A 16,823-nucleotide genomic window follows, 5' to 3' on the forward strand; every position below is an offset into this window, starting at 1 on the left:
CATTTGCTAAGAACATGGTTTTAAAAACCACCTAATACAGGGTACAGCTCCTTTATAGATAACTGGCTAAGTTTATATCTGGCTCTCAGTCTTGTTTGTCTTCTTTTTGTTACTCATAAATCTTTCAGCATTTACCATAATCATTTATCACTTTTCCTGTTTCCAGTTTTTTACAAGTTGCTTTGTCTCTGCTCACCTCAAAGTGCAGGTCCTGTTTAGCTAAGGAAGTTCAGGCTGCAGAAACCTTTGCAAAAGGAAGAAATGGTGGGCCACCTCTTGAACTTTCCAAACAAAATACACTATTAAAATCTGGCCTTTGTGAAACTCTCATTTTTTCTTGATCCTGGCTGATCCTAGCTACATGTAATATCTAGCAATACCCTTCTAACATTTAATAATCCATTTTCTGGCCTATGGTATTCGAACCTTTCAGTTATTGAAGAAATCCTGGTTGTCTTTCATTACACAAGACATAATTATTATTGTGTTTTCTGTCTTCTTTCATGTGCTTACTTTTTAATATTTTTTTGCTGAAAGCAATAAGGTCTGTATCAATAAGAACCCCCATAAAAGATTTTGGTCTTCAGAATTGCCTTTTTATATAAAAACAAGCAAAATGCAGAGGGAATTTTTTATTAAATATTAGACATCTGGGTTGACTGCATTAATTTTAAATCATTCCTGTAATATTTTCTCTTTTCATTTGGTTCTTCAGATGCTCACATAGTATGCAAATCATTTTAGAATGAATACAAAAGAAACATTAAATATATTAAAATCTGCATTTTAATAAAATTGTCAATGTGTAATATATACCTTGCTTCTAAGGAAGAATGATAAAAAGTAATAAAAGGGTAATTTAGACATAGAACTATTTAATATCTTTTTATATTTTACAACCCAACAAAAAATAAATGTAGAATAAAAGCTTTGGGCTCAGATTTGGAAATGTCTCACTCAACCATTCTGTCCTCCATTTTTCCCCCTAAAAAGTTCAGAAGGGTCCAACTGTGTGTGCTTGTTGAAATGGTACAGTGAACTCACTGTTGACTTCTCCCCATGTAAAATGCAATGTCTGATTGCTTCTCGTTGCAGATGGAGTGGATGTTGAAGATGACCCCACTTGCTCTTGGCCAGCTTCTTCACCTTCTAGCAAGGACCAGACTTCCCCTAGCCATGGAGAAGGTTGTGATTTTGGAGAAGAAGAAGGTGGCCCTGGACTTCCATACCCATGTCAGTTCTGTGACAAGTCGTTTAGCCGCCTCAGCTACCTAAAGCACCATGAGCAGAGTCACAGTGACAAACTGCCTTTCAAATGCACCTACTGCAGTAGGCTGTTCAAACACAAGCGCAGCCGAGATCGCCATATAAAACTGCACACAGGGGACAAGAAGTACCACTGCAGTGAGTGTGATGCTGCGTTCTCCAGAAGTGACCACTTGAAGATCCACTTAAAGACTCACACGTCCAACAAGCCATATAAATGTGCCATTTGTCGCCGTGGGTTCCTGTCCTCTAGCTCCTTACACGGACACATGCAGGTTCACGAGAGGAACAAGGACGGTTCCCAGTCTGGTTCCAGGATGGAGGACTGGAAGCTGAAGGACACTCAGAAGTGCAGTCAGTGTGAGGAAGGCTTTGACTTCCCTGAAGACCTCCAGAAGCACATTGCAGAGTGCCACCCGGAATGCTCTCCCAACGAGGACCGAGCAGCCCTCCAGTGTGTCTACTGCCACGAGCTCTTTGTAGAGGAGACCTCCCTCATGAACCACATGGAGCAGGTGCACGGTGGGGAGAAGAAGAACTCGTGCAGCATTTGTTCTGAGAGTTTCCACACAGTCGAGGAGCTGTACAGCCACATGGACAGTCACCAGCAACCAGAGTCGTGCAATCACAGCAACAGCCCTTCCTTGGTCACGGTGGGCTACACCTCCGTGTCCAGCACGACTCCAGATTCCAACCTCTCGGTGGACAGCTCAACCATGGTGGAAGCTGCCCCACCAATCCCAAAGAGTCGAGGGAGGAAGAGGGCTGCTCAGCAAACCCCTGACATGACTGGCCCTTCAAGTAAACAAGCAAAAGTTACCTACAGCTGTATTTACTGCAACAAACAGTTATTTTCAAGTCTTGCAGTTCTGCAGATTCACCTGAAAACTATGCATTTAGATAAGCCGGAACAGGCCCATATTTGTCAGTATTGCTTAGAGGTACTGCCCTCACTCTATAACCTAAACGAACATCTTAAGCAAGTGCATGAAGCTCAGGACCCAGGTCTGATTGTTTCTGCCATGCCTGCCATAGTCTACCAGTGCAACTTCTGTTCTGAAGTTGTCAATGACCTCAACACTCTTCAGGAACACATCCGATGTTCTCATGGATTTGCAAACCCTGCAGCTAAAGATAGTAATGCTTTCTTTTGTCCCCATTGCTATATGGGGTTTCTCACTGACTCTTCCCTTGAAGAGCATATAAGACAGGTTCATTGTGACCTCAGTGGCTCCCGATTTGGGTCTCCAGTGCTTGGGACTCCAAAAGAACCAGTAGTAGAAGTCTATTCTTGTTCCTATTGTACAAATTCGCCAATATTCAACAGCGTTCTTAAACTGAACAAGCATATCAAAGAGAATCACAAAAACATTCCCTTGGCCCTGAATTATATTCACAATGGGAAGAAATCAAGGGCCTTGAGCCCCCTCTCTCCTGTGGCCATAGAGCAGACCTCTCTTAAGATGATGCAGGCAGTAGGAGGTGCACCTGCGCGTCCAGCCGGAGAGTATATCTGTAATCAGTGTGGTGCTAAGTACACGTCCCTAGACAGCTTTCAGACTCACCTAAAAACTCACCTCGACACTGTGCTTCCGAAATTGACCTGTCCTCAGTGCAACAAGGAATTCCCCAACCAGGAATCCTTGCTCAAGCACGTGACCATTCACTTTATGATCACCTCGACGTATTACATCTGTGAGAGTTGTGACAAGCAGTTCACATCCGTGGATGACCTTCAGAAACACCTGCTGGACATGCACACCTTCGTCTTCTTCCGCTGCACCCTCTGCCAAGAAGTGTTTGACTCGAAAGTCTCCATTCAGCTCCACTTGGCTGTGAAGCACAGCAACGAAAAGAAAGTTTATCGGTGCACGTCCTGCAACTGGGACTTCCGCAACGAGACCGACTTGCAGCTCCACGTGAAACACAACCACCTGGAAAACCAAGGGAAAGTGCACAAGTGCATTTTCTGCGGCGAGTCCTTCGGCACCGAGGTGGAGCTGCAGTGCCACATCACCACGCACAGCAAGAAGTACAACTGCAAGTTCTGCAGCAAGGCCTTCCACGCCATCATCCTGCTAGAGAAACACTTGCGAGAAAAGCACTGCGTGTTTGAAACCAAGACGCCCAACTGCGGCACAAATGGCGCCTCTGAGCAAGTGCAGAAAGAGGAGGTGGAGCTGCAGACCTTGCTGACCAACAGCCAGGAGTCCCACAACAGTCACGATGGCAGCGAAGAAGATGTCGACACCTCGGAGCCCATGTACGGGTGCGACATTTGCGGGGCAGCCTACACGATGGAGACCCTGCTGCAGAACCACCAGCTCCGAGACCACAACATCAGACCCGGAGAGAGCGCCATCGTGAAGAAGAAAGCCGAGCTCATCAAAGGGAATTACAAGTGCAACGTGTGCTCTCGAACCTTCTTCTCTGAAAATGGCCTCCGCGAACATATGCAGACCCACCTGGGCCCCGTCAAACACTACATGTGCCCTATTTGCGGAGAGCGGTTTCCCTCCCTTTTAACTCTTACCGAACACAAAGTCACACACAGTAAGAGCCTCGATACTGGAAACTGCCGCATTTGCAAGATGCCTCTCCAGAGTGAAGAGGAGTTTTTAGAGCATTGCCAAATGCACCCGGACTTGAGGAATTCCCTGACGGGCTTTCGCTGCGTGGTGTGCATGCAGACGGTGACCTCCACCTTGGAACTCAAAATCCATGGGACATTCCACATGCAAAAGACAGGGAATGGGTCTGCAGTCCAGACCACAGGGCGTGGCCAGCACATCCAAAAACTGTACAAGTGCGCATCTTGCCTCAAAGAGTTCCGTTCCAAGCAAGATCTGGTGAAACTTGACATCAACGGCCTGCCATATGGTCTCTGTGCCGGCTGCGTGAATCTCAGTAAGAGCGGCAGCCCAGGCATCAACATCGCGCCCGGCACGAATAGACCGGGCTTGGGCCAGAATGAGAATCTGAGTGCCATGGAGGGTAAAGGCAAGGCAGGGGCACTGAAGACTCGCTGCTCGAGCTGCAACGTCAAGTTTGAGTCTGAGAGTGAACTCCAGAACCACATCCAGACCATCCACCGAGAGCTCGTGCCAGACAGCAACAGCACGCAGTTGAAAACTCCGCAAGTATCACCAATGCCCAGAATCAGCCCCTCCCAGTCGGATGAGGTAACTCGCCTTCTTAATGTTTGCTGTTTACCCGTCTCAAGAAACTATCCCCACTTTATGTTTACACTTTCCACAGCTTTATTTATCCTCACGTGCCAAAAGATGCTTAGATCGAAATGCAATGGTTTCTTTCCCCCGTAGCCATTAGCTAGCAATTACTTGCTTCTTGATAAGCAGCATTTTGGCTGGAATGGTGCAAAACAGGACTAATTCCAGTCTCCCTAGGATATTGTCTTCTCTATGACTGAAGAGACCAGCGCTCATGCCAACACCACTGAGATCTGGAATCTCAGCGTAGCTTCACCGAGCGTTGCAATCCCCAGCTACGACTTGTGTGTATGGCAGAGAGATAATGACACGAAAGTAAGACGCTAGGAGCCAACGTGCTGGCTTAGAGTAAATTAAAAAGAATATATATATTTGGGGATAACAAATTGAGTAAGGGTGGCTTTTTAATACCATGTTATCAACACTCGCTGTTTTTCTTTGTCTTCTGGGTAGTGAGGAAAATGCCTTCTCGCAACAGGAGTTTTAAAAAGCCCCTGTATTTATTAAGTGCCACATGTCTCTTACTCTGTTTAAAGACGCTATCCCTGAGTCTTCACTCTTGGGTTTCAAAATTAATGTGGTTTTATTTTCCCCCCTTAGTTTCAGGGTAGTTTTGTGTTTTCCTTGCCATGATGAGTACAAGAAACAAGTTCATTTACAGTGAAATCGTTTTATAAGTTATCGTTCTTAGAAGCTGAGCGGAGGATGGCTGGCTCATTTTCATATTTCTTTATACTTTATCACCTGGTTTCTAATAGCTCTTCCCACTCTCCTACCTGCCCCTATCTAGAGAGCCATCCAAATGAAAACCCCAGGGAGATCCTTCTCCCTTCAGTTTGGGGTTACAGCGTTTTCCTTATCTTGTCTCTGCACGCACACCCACTCGGAGCCCCCCTGCGCCTGCCCGCAGATAGCCATCAGCCAACTGGTAGGGGAGAGCCCAGCTTCACAAAGTCTGGCATCTGTGTGACAGGCAACCTCCCAAACTTTGAAGCCACTCTCCCTTCTCCCCTCCCTAAGTAAATCTGCACTTTTCTCTGATTTGAATAAATGAAATCCGTTCAAACCGATGAGGGCTGCTGGAAGAACATAGTTTGGATAATGGCTCATGGCTCATGTGTTGGCTCAAATAGTATCTTGCAAAACAAATATTAGTACTTATATGAAATGAAGTTTTTCCAACTTTTTATGTCAAATATGTCTGAGCCTACAGTATAGATAAAGCAACAATACAATGAACATATGCGTGTGTTGTGTATCATATTCCAGATTTCTCTCTCTCTGCAACCTTTTTTTATCAGCCTGAGTCACATGAAAGAAAGTTGAAGATAACATGGCATCTCCTAAGAATAAGAGCATTTTTCTACTTGACTATGATATCATTAACTAAGTCAATTAAGTAAATTAGAAGAAATTAGATAAATCAATAGTATCATCTGTAAGAGGTTCATATTCAAATTTCCCCTATTTTTCTAAAATAGTTTATGTTTTTAAATGTTCTTGAATGAGAATGCCTGAAACATTTATGTAGGAAATTACTCCCATCCTTTGTTTTTATTTTGTAACGTTTAATGTATCTAGAAGAGTTTGCATATTCATGTTTAATTTAAATACTATGTAAAGGTGATTTAAAATGACTGCATTAGTCTGTGTGTGTGTGTGTGTGTGTGTGTGTGTGTGTGTGTGTGAGTGAGATACGTGTTGTTTGTGCATTTAAAATGAAGCAAAACTGGGCTATCTTGTATCTTGGTAGATTGCTTATGAAAGGGCTATGTCTGTTTCTTTATTTTTGTTCATGGTTTATATTTTCTGAAATTTACAAATTGCTATATTATACCATTTAAGATGAAATATTTCAAAAATGAAGGAGGATATTTGATTAGGAGAATTTATCCTTAAGGCTCAAATTATACCTAAAATCTGAATGATAGTTAGACAGCTTATCTATATCCTGTACTTACATAGGATAATAATTTAAAATATTTTTTAAATACTTCTTTTTTAAGTTTTACAATTGTGTTTTTTAAGTACCTAGCTACTAAGGCTCAAAATGACTCTTTATGCAGAAGGGTACGTCCCCATTAGACCTGGTTAATAAGAGCTTGTATGATGTCCTTAGTTGGTGAGAGATTAGGACTCAGTTTTAAATATTTCCTTTGTGCCTCAAAAGTTCACTAATTTGTTCAACATTTCCATCATTATTGCTATCACCATTTTAAATTCATTATACTGTTTAAGTTAGAAAATTTTATGTGATACCTTCTGGAATTAAAAATGTACAGTGGACCATATTATTTGCACTGACATAGAAAATTATCTAAACATACATAGAGTTTTACAAAAAGAAGTCTAAAAGTAATGTGTTAGCACAAAAAAGACATACAATAAATATTCATTTGTTCACACAGTTAGCCAAATTAAACTTCTATAACTTCTCATCATGAGTAGTGTGTAAATTTTTTACCAAATTAGATAAAAGAGACATTATTATATGTCTTTGCCAAAAGACAGGTATATCATGTGGGAATAAATTTTATCACAAAAAGAAATAGGGACATGTATGTCTGTTGACTTAGATGTCCTAGGTGGGAATTGAAGGACTTCATGATATAGATGGTATTTTCACCTCTTCTTCTTGCTGAGGTTTGAGACTTCAGAAGTGAAAAGGAGACCACAGGAGATAATAAAACCTGGACACATAGATATTGTCGCGAGCAAGCTTAGATTTTTCTGGAGCATGACTTATAGTCACATAGGGATATTGGTAAATACTCACGTGCATCTTTCAAAGACTGAAAAGAATGTTGTTTGATTGGAACCAGGTTACCTAATTAAAAGGGATTTAAATATAAATCTGGGAAGGATAAGTACCATATAAAACCATACAACCCGAAAAAATGAATGGAAGACAAGGCACCTGACACTCAAAGAAGGATAATAGTCGGTAGCTGTCATGTAATGGAGGGATTTAGAACTAAAGACAGGTCTGAATTTAAACCCCAATTCTTTTGTTTAATTCTTTCTGAATTTGTGGAAAATGCTTTCTTTGTGCCCAAATCCTCTGATTACTAATCTAAATTTGCTATGGAGATTTCGTTTTGAATAAAATATTTTAGGGAACCTATTTTTTTTCCCTTTGCTCCTCAAAAGTTGAGTATGATAGAAATTTACACATAACATGCAATGAATTATGCCATGGATGGTAAAGTTAATTTGGTACAGGAAGAACACTGGCCTTCTGGCTTTTCCCACATACGAAGCACCTCGCAGTTCCTGACATTTACTGTGTGCTGAATAAATGTTAGTTCTTCTGGAGTTCATTGACACTGGCCTGGCTGGTCAGGTGCTGCCCCATCTGGACCTCAGAATGTTGTCTCATGACTTTGAAGTTCTACAATAGATACTGGAATCATGTGCCCTTCCGCCTCCATTTTTCCAGGATGCCTCAGAGTCAGGTCTCCTTGAGGGCCTCTTTACTCACATTTCAACTCACACCACCCCCATCAGTCTGTTGAAGGTGCTCTTGCCAGGGTGACCGTTACCCTTGTGACCTTCATGTTGGGAGATGCGTGTACAGCGCCACAGAATCCAAACTGAAAGGGACGGTGGAGGGCATCTGATTCAGTCACTCATTTTACGGACAAGGAAACAGACCCAGACAATCAAGCTTTATGTAAGATGACTCAGCTCGGAAGTGGTAGACGAGAGGCTAGAATCCAGATCTCCAACTCTGGGTTCAGGATTCTCTTTTCATAATCCCACGGCGCTTACCTCTGGCTGCAGCCCGGTCCCTGCCCTTTCTACAAAATCCTTTGGGCATTGCGGTTGTCTCTCTCCTCCCATTCATTTCCTCTCCCTGTGGCTCAGGGTCTTCTGCTTCTGTTACTTTACTGCCCCTGACTTCACTAAGGTCTCTTCTGGCTTAATTGACCACTGCAGTGTACTTTTTTTTTTTTTAAAAAAAGATAGATTACTTTTTTCTATATGTCAGCTCTTACTGTTACTAATTGCTAGTCACTGTTGGCCATCCTCTTGTTACTGAGCCCCTGTCCTCCTTCCTAGCTCCTCCATACCTTCTCAATACCTCCATACCTTCTCAATGCCCCGTGGCCTCTGATTCCTCTGTGGGCTTCGACCTGTAGGTTAGTGTTCCCCGTAGTTGCAGCCACTCTGCGTATGCCCTCCACGGGGCCTCTCCCACCCCTGTAGCTTTGACCACCACCGTTTCCTGACTGCTCTTCAAATAGCATCTCCAAGGAACAGGAGGGAACTGTTGAGGCTGATGGAAATACTCTGTATCTTGATTGTGGTGGTGGTTGCATGACTGCACACATGTGTCAGTACTCTCCAGATAGAAAATCAGTGAATTATTTTTTCTGGGAATTACACCGTGATGAAGCTAATTAAAAAAAAATACAACGATATCTCCAACTCAAATATTTCCACTGACCTTCAGACCCCTATGCACAACTGCCTGCTGGACATATATCCACTCAAGTTCCCATGAACTTAAAAGCCAGTGGGTCCAGGATGGAACTCATCATCTTTTCTCTAAACCTGTTTTTTTCCCTATATTTTCTATTTCACTTATAGATCCATTGATCATCTCAGTCTCTTCCTTTTTACTCAATGTCATTTGGTCATCAAGCCATCTTGATTCCAGCTGATATGTGCAGTTGACCTTTGAACCATGAAGGGGTTAGGGGCTCTGACCCCTGCACAATTGAAAATCCACATATAACTTTTGACTCCCCCAAAAACGTAACTACTAAGAGCCTACTATTGACTAGAAGCCTTACCGATGACATAGTTGGTTAACACATATTTTATATGTGGTATATGTGTTATATGTAGTATATACTGCATTCTTACAATAAAGTAAACCAGGGATAAGAAGTGAAGTCATAAGCAAGAGAATTTATATTTACTATTCATTAAGTAGAAGTGGATCATCATAAAGGTGTTCATCCTTGTCATCTTCACATTGAGTGGGCTGAGCAGGAGGAGGAGGAGGAGGCGTTGGTCTTGCTGTCTCAGGGGTGGCAGAGGCAGAAGGAAATCCACGCCCATAAGTGGACCCACGCAGTTCAAACCTGCGTTGTTCCAGGGTCAGCTGTTTTTCTTAAATCAGCCCCTCCCTCCCTCACCTTACCACGTTCTAAGTTCAGTCTCTGATCATCTCTCCTAAACTACTGAAGCAGCGTTGTAATTGGTCCCTCTGACTTTAGTTTCATCAGTTGCAAATCCATTTGCACACAGCTGCCAGGACCATCTATCTAAAACACAAGACGGTTCTGGCACGTCCCTTCCTACTTAAGACATTTTCAGTGTTCTGCACCTCCATCCCCACCGGACAGTGTGGTGATCCTTTGATTGTGAAATACAAGACCCTTCAGGTTTTGGCACCTGAACACATTTTTCCATCCTCTCCTTACCCGCAGCTTCTTCTACAACTGGAAATACTTTAACTCACACGTGACATTGTGCCTCTGTGTCTTGCCGAGGCTGTCCTGTCCTTCTACCCAAATAACTTTTGTCCTCCTGACTGTCTTCTGCCTTCGGGGAGATTGTCCAGCTCACCCTTTCTTTGGAGACCGACTACTCTAGAAGGCTACCCACGAGCCCAACTTCCCACCACGAGCATCTCCCTGCCCCTTCAATGCCGTGTGTATATAATATGGAATAAATAGTATATAAAAATTGCTACATTGCTCTATAATGACCTGTTTACATTCTCTTTTCCTCAGATGAATTTCTTGGGGCAAGTACTTACTCAATCTCCTATTCCTAATGCCTGCGACAGTGCCAGGCCCACAGGAGGCCGGTGCCTCCCTGCATGGGTGCCCAGGACCTCGCATCTGCCTGTGGCCCTTCCAGAGCCTCTTCTCATGCATGGCAGGACAGCTGGTCACCTCGATTTTTTTCACCTTGAAACCTGTCCGCAGTGACTAGAACCCTGAAGCGGTGTATTAACCATAGGATCGCTAGTCATATTTTTACCCTTTGCGGGCTCAAAATGTAGTTTCATCATCTTTGCAGTTGTACCATAGATATCATGAGCACACACATGCCTGCTGTTTTGTCTCACTCCACCTCAAGGCTTGCTTTCCCAAAGAAGTTGGCATTGCTCCTGCCAAGGCTACCGGTGGTCTCCAGGTTTGGGAGAAAGTCTTTCTGGCCTTCGGCAGAGGGGGCAGCTCTTTCCTTGACATGCCTCTCTCTGCCCTCATGGCATTCCCTCTCCCCGATTTCTTCCTACCTCTGTCTTCGGAGACTTTTCTTCCTATGCCTGTTTTAAAAATGTAGGAATTCTTCAAGGCCCACCCTTGGCTCTCTTTTTCTCTGTCTACTCTCAAAAAAGTAGCTCATCTATTCACATGGCTGTAATGATCGCTATGCTAATCATTCCCAAATTTCTATTCTAGCCTAGTTCCTGTTATTCTAGTTTGTGTTACTGTGCTCTAACACAGCTTACCTTTTCCATTTTTAGCTCTTTTGGATACATGGAGTGTTGTGTGTACAGTAAACTCTTGATTATCTCTCCTGAAACCTCTTCTTGTTCCAGATTTCCATCATTTTAGTAAAGGAAACCACACTGCGTAGACCCGATTACTCATGCAAGAAAACTGGTCCATTCCAAGTCATTCCTGATCCATTCCCTTTCCTCATTCCCCATGTTTAATCCATTAATAAGTACTGTCTTAGGCACATCTTTCCACCTCCAAAGCCCATGACCTTGGTCTAGGTTGCAATCATTTCTTGCCGGGATAGCTTAGTTAGATGCCTAACAGCTTTCTCTCCCCTTCTGCCTGCTTCTAGTGCATTTTTCATGCTGCAGTTGGAAGTGTAGACATGTAAATTAAATGATGTCACTTAAAATTCTTCAGTGGCTTCCCACTTCCTCAAATAAATCCTGACGCCTCACCAGCTTACGAGGCCATGCACAGACTGGCTGCGGCAGGCTGTTGTCACTTCGTTCTGGGGACTTTTTCTCGTGCCCTCTGTCCCACTTCCAGAACATGAGCTGCGTCCTCACCTGGGCCACTCTTTCCAACCAGCCTCTGAGCCACTGGCTGTGACTCACGTGTCAAGCGGGCCTCCCCTGAAAGTCTTATCAAAGTTGGACTCCTCCTTAGGATTCTCATTTAAAATTGTCTTTATTTGTTTACTTGTTTATTTCCTTCTTCCCCTTTCCCTGGCAACTTATCCTGAGGGCTCAGTAAGCATTAGTTGAATAAATGAATACAGTGTAAGTACTTCAAAGTAACAAAAATAGCGTATACTATATTTTATTTGCACGTACATCTAGAAACTAATATATAGGAACATAGGTCATTGTGTTCAAAAGTACTTAGATGCTTTAAAGTTAGATTTGATATTAAAATATTAAGATAAGCTGAAAAACTTGCAGTTTCCAACTCTCTTCATGGTTCTTATACTGAAAATGGAAATGTGGATGGTGACAATTCAGAACCTACTCGAGTTCCAGAATTTGGTATTATATTGTTTTGTATAATAAAAATTTCCCTATGAGGCTGAGAAAGATATGAGGTTGACAAAAGATCTTTGAAGTTTTTTGTATTTCGAATGGCTGCTACTAATTTTTGCTGAGTTAAATATGCAAAGAACAAAAATAAATAGATCAAGCTTCCTTTAAACAGTATTTAAAAATTAAGAAGAAAATTTACATGACCAAGCAAATTTATAAGATCCAAGATGTTCTTGAAATAGACTGAATTTGCTTTGCCAAGTTCTGTCTCCATTGTTGTTGTCAGGTTCAATATTTGTTTGGCATCTCCAGAGTATTAGTAGAACAGGCAGTTTACTCTGGAGTAAATACCAGGTCGTGGAACATGGAAGCAGCTATCTTGTGGTCATTCTGGTACCTAGTCCAGTGATCACCTTGTGCTGATCATTGCTGCACACATTGAATTTGCTGCAGCTGCCATCCCTAGATTTTCTGTACTTGTAGTTCTGGACGTTTTGCTGATGTTTTCCATATGGTTACAGTGTCTTTTTAGAAGACATGAAATTTAAAAATAGGAATGTTTTTATATACAGCCATGAATCCTGGATTGCATATAATATTGGTCCTTTGGGTATCAGGCCAAAAGAATTTGAATCATCCTATGTAATATTAGAACTTTATCTAGGAGGAGCATTTCACATTTTTGGCTGAAATTGTGTCAAAGTGGAGATTAGTAAATGTCTATTCAAGATGATTTTGAATAATGAAAGAAAATTGAAAGCTACATTCTGGATCTCTCTTGACTGTATTTCTGTATCCACCACATGATGTAGATGTAGTTTTCTATTACATGTACTTTGTATTTCTAGAAACTTAGCAGCCTCAACATAAGAAGCTTGCCAAACAAAGGCTTTTTAAAAACCTGAATATCTGGTTCCCCTTATTTATACATTTTTAAACCTTTTCACATTTTTTTTTTTACTTTTTAAATGGCCACTTCTGAAGTTTCTATTCTTAATCTGCCTTTCTCTCCCCCTTACCCATTTTCTATTACCTTCTTATCATCCCATGCAGATGAGCTAAATATCAAGCTTCAGTTTTCAACCTCTGTTTAATGCTCAGTCTTAAGATTTTCGGTTTCCCTTTAGACATTACCAGTTGGACATTCTGCTAGCCCTTTAATCAAATCAAACTATAAATTCTTTTTTCTTTCAGTTTGGCCAGTGTTTCATCTTTCTCCTGCCCATTCTTGTCTGAAGCTTGATGTTTCCTATATGTTCTCTGCTTTCCTAATTTGGTGGGTCAATCACTCATGGGGTGCTATTGATTCTTCTTTTGTAATTGCTCTTCTATGTGCATCTCCTGCCTCCTTTCTCCAAGGCAGATTTTATTGTAAACCTCAACTGATCTCCTTCGCTCTCTTTCTATCATAAAGCATGGCTCAACAAATTTAAAAGTTGAAGGTCACACAAATAACATTCTCTGACCATAATACAAATCACTATAAATGAAAAAGATACTTTTTAAAAACTTCATAAGTTTTAAAGGTAAAAACATGCATTGAACAAAGAAGGCATAAAAATAGAACTTAAAATTGCTAAGAACTGAAAGATAGTGACATTTTGTTTAGTTATAGCTAATAACTAAAAGCAGTATTTAGAGAAGTCATCAGAAAATAAGGAAAGCATACTATCAATGAGATATATCAACCTAAGTTATTAGGAACAGAACAACAAAATAAACCCATAAAAAGTAGAAAGAAAGAAAACAATAAAGATAAGAACAGAAGTAATTAAATAACCAAAGAAACAAAAAATAACAAGGAGGCCAACAAAGTAAAAAATTAGTTTTTTGAAAAGACTAACAAAATCTACAAACCTCTGGTGAGATTAGTTAGTAAAAAGAAACAAAAATAAATAATGTTAGTGAAAAGAGGAGCCTTATTCTATATTTGCAGAGGTTAAAAAAATAATAAGAGAAATACTACACATATCAAAATGACTATAGTAAAAGAATGCAAGAATTCTTTTTTGAGAAACTGGAACTTTCTACTTTATTAATGAGAGTATAATTTTGTGCAACTGCTTTGAAAAACTACCAGCAGTATATCCTAAAGTTAAATATCAGCCTAATTCATGCCTGTCAATTCTACTCCTAGATTTATATTTATGAGAAATAAATATATATGTTTACCATAAGTTATTAACAAGAATATTCATAGTAGCTTTGTACATATAAACTTCCAAATGGAACTAATCAAAATTAGTCCATAAACATAAAATAAGTATGTTTATATAATGATATGAATTTATCACATTCATACAATGGAATGATACACAACAATAAAGAAGAATGAACTAATGCCATACAACAACCTGAATGACTCCCATACAAAATGTTGAAACAAAGGAACCAGATACACACAAGTACATGACTCCATTCATGTAAAGTTTGAGAATGGGCAAGACTAATCTATGATGATCCAAGTCAGAGTAGTTATGAGATGGTACCAACTGGGAAGGGAAAGGAGGAAAGCTTCTGGATGGTGGAAATGTTTCATATCTTGTTGTATGTGGTGGCCACACTAGTGCATACATATGTAAAATTTCACCAAGCAATACACTTATGATTACTGCGAGTTTGCTATTTGTTATGTCATTTCTCATTAAAGTTTTACAAAAAATACCAAATATACAAGATAAAAAAAGAGTAAGAGAATACCATGAATAAATTTATACAACTAGTAGAAAATTTCAATTACAGTATATGGAAATAGTATTAAAGTAATATAATTATTATATTATTTAATTGGCCCAAGTAGAAAAGAAAGAAGTGTAATGATTCAATAAACATTTAAAAATTTAATAAATTATTGAAATTATTCCACAAATAAAATACTAGGCCCAGATTTCTTTCAATGTGAGTTTTCCTAAACATACACATAATTTCCAAACTATGCCAGAAAATACAAAAAGAGGGAACACTCCAATTCGTTTAATGAATATGGTATAATCTTGATATCAAAATCAGACAAAGTTAGTAAAAAGGAAAATCTCAGCCAATTTTACTCATGACACTGCATTTTAACATTTCAAACAACATAGTAAAAAATTAAATCTACTGTGTATTAAAAGATTAAATATTATGACTGAAATGGGTTTGTTGTGAGAATGTAAGGTAGGTTCAATCTCAGGAAATCAATTAATTTACCACATTGACAGATTAAAGGAGATAAATTATATTTTTATCTTAAGAGTTGCCAAAAAAATTATATCATGTTTGAAAAAGAACACTAAACTAGGAATAGACAGGTATACCCTTACTCTAATAAAGACTATTTAAAATCCTATCTTAAGCAAGCATTATAATTAGTGGAGACATTTTAATGCTTTAATATTTTATAATTAAAATATTAATAAGGCTTGCTAGATGATCTAACCAACAAAGTAAGATAAAATCAAATTAATTTAAGTATTGAGAAAAATAGTATAAAAGTTGAAAAGAAATATTAAACTATCATATACTGGTCCTATGTTTGCATATAAAACAATACCTAGCTTTAGCAAAGTTGCTGAGTGTCATTTATGTCAACCAGATTTTTATTCACCAGCAAAAAGCAGAAAATACTAGTTTTAAAACAATCCCAATTATAATTGGAAGAAAAAATTAAGTACTTAGAAATAGGTCTTATAAAATATGTAACACATTTGTGGAGAGAATGATAAAAACAGTATTGAAAGACCTAAATAAATGATCAAATATAACTTGCATGTGGATGGATAGGAAGACTCAAAATGCTGTAGAGTTGCCAATAATCGCTCAATTGACCTACAGATGCAATGCTATTCCAGCGAAAATTTCAACAAGTTTTAAATGTATTTTTAAATTTTTATTTTTTTTTTAGAAATTGACAAGTGGATTCCAAAATGTGCATGGGAGAATGTAAGAATAACAAGAATAACAAAGATACTCTTGAAAGAAAAAAATAGGGAGGGAAGGATTTGTCCCACTATCTAGTCAATTTATAATAAATCTGCAATGATTAGGATGGTGCGGTATTAGTCCACAGAACCAAATAGACGTTCCCCAAAAGAGGTATCACACATATAAAACTCAGTATAGAATAGAGAGATGCCTTTTCCATGACAGTAGAGGAAGGCATAGAGTATTCAACTCATCATGTATATGGAATAAAAATAAAATAAAATTGAATTCCTTCTCATATGTATAAAAATTAGTTCCAGGTGGTTGAAAGACATAAATGTGTGAAAGGCAAAATAATAAACCTTTTAGGAAAAAAAATATAGAGAATATTTGTATTACCTTAGGTAAGGGAATGATTTTGTCAACAAACCTAAGCAGTATAAATCACACATAAAATGATATATTCGTCACCATTAAAAATAATCACTTCTGTTTATCTAAAGTTACCATACAGTGAGTGGAAATAAAAGGCACAAGATTATAAAACATATTTATAACACATATAACTGGAAAAATTATCACTTTCCAAAATATATAAGAAACAGCCACAAACCAGTAGGTTTGTGGTATATTTCTCACCAAATAAGAAAATGAGAAATTAACATGAACAGGCATTTCACTAATAGGAAGCATAAAGGTCTAGTGAATATGTGAAACTATTTGTCCTCATTAGTAATACAGGAAATGAAAATTCAGACAGAAAGTAATGGATTGTCTGGGAGGGCTGCACAAGAAAGCTAAGCTGGGGGCCAGGCATAGTTTTTAACAGTTACACTTTATGCATTACCTGTGTTATAAATTCTCTTTATAGGCATTTAATATTTAACATAAAAATAATCAGAACCAGCATGGGGAGTGAAGGGTTTAAAAAAATC

General features: G+C 39.4%; 1 protein-coding gene across 3 annotated transcripts in view; it reads left to right on the forward strand.

Annotated features, from left to right (window-relative positions):
* ZNF521 (zinc finger protein 521) overlaps positions 1-16,823 on the forward strand; it is a 268,923-nt gene that overhangs the window by 112,510 nt on the left and 139,590 nt on the right. For all 3 annotated transcript variants that reach the window (XM_012746080.3, XM_012746077.2, XM_075993582.1), the window contains one exon: positions 1,096-4,448. In XM_012746080.3, coding sequence (XP_012601534.1) covers positions 1,536-4,448 — 2,913 coding nt within the window. In that variant the 5' untranslated portion in view covers positions 1,096-1,535. The remainder of the gene's footprint in view (positions 1-1,095; positions 4,449-16,823) is intronic.

Source organism: Microcebus murinus, chromosome 17 (assembly GCF_040939455.1).
Source record: "Microcebus murinus isolate Inina chromosome 17, M.murinus_Inina_mat1.0, whole genome shotgun sequence".
Taxonomy (NCBI): domain Eukaryota; kingdom Metazoa; phylum Chordata; class Mammalia; order Primates; family Cheirogaleidae; genus Microcebus; species Microcebus murinus.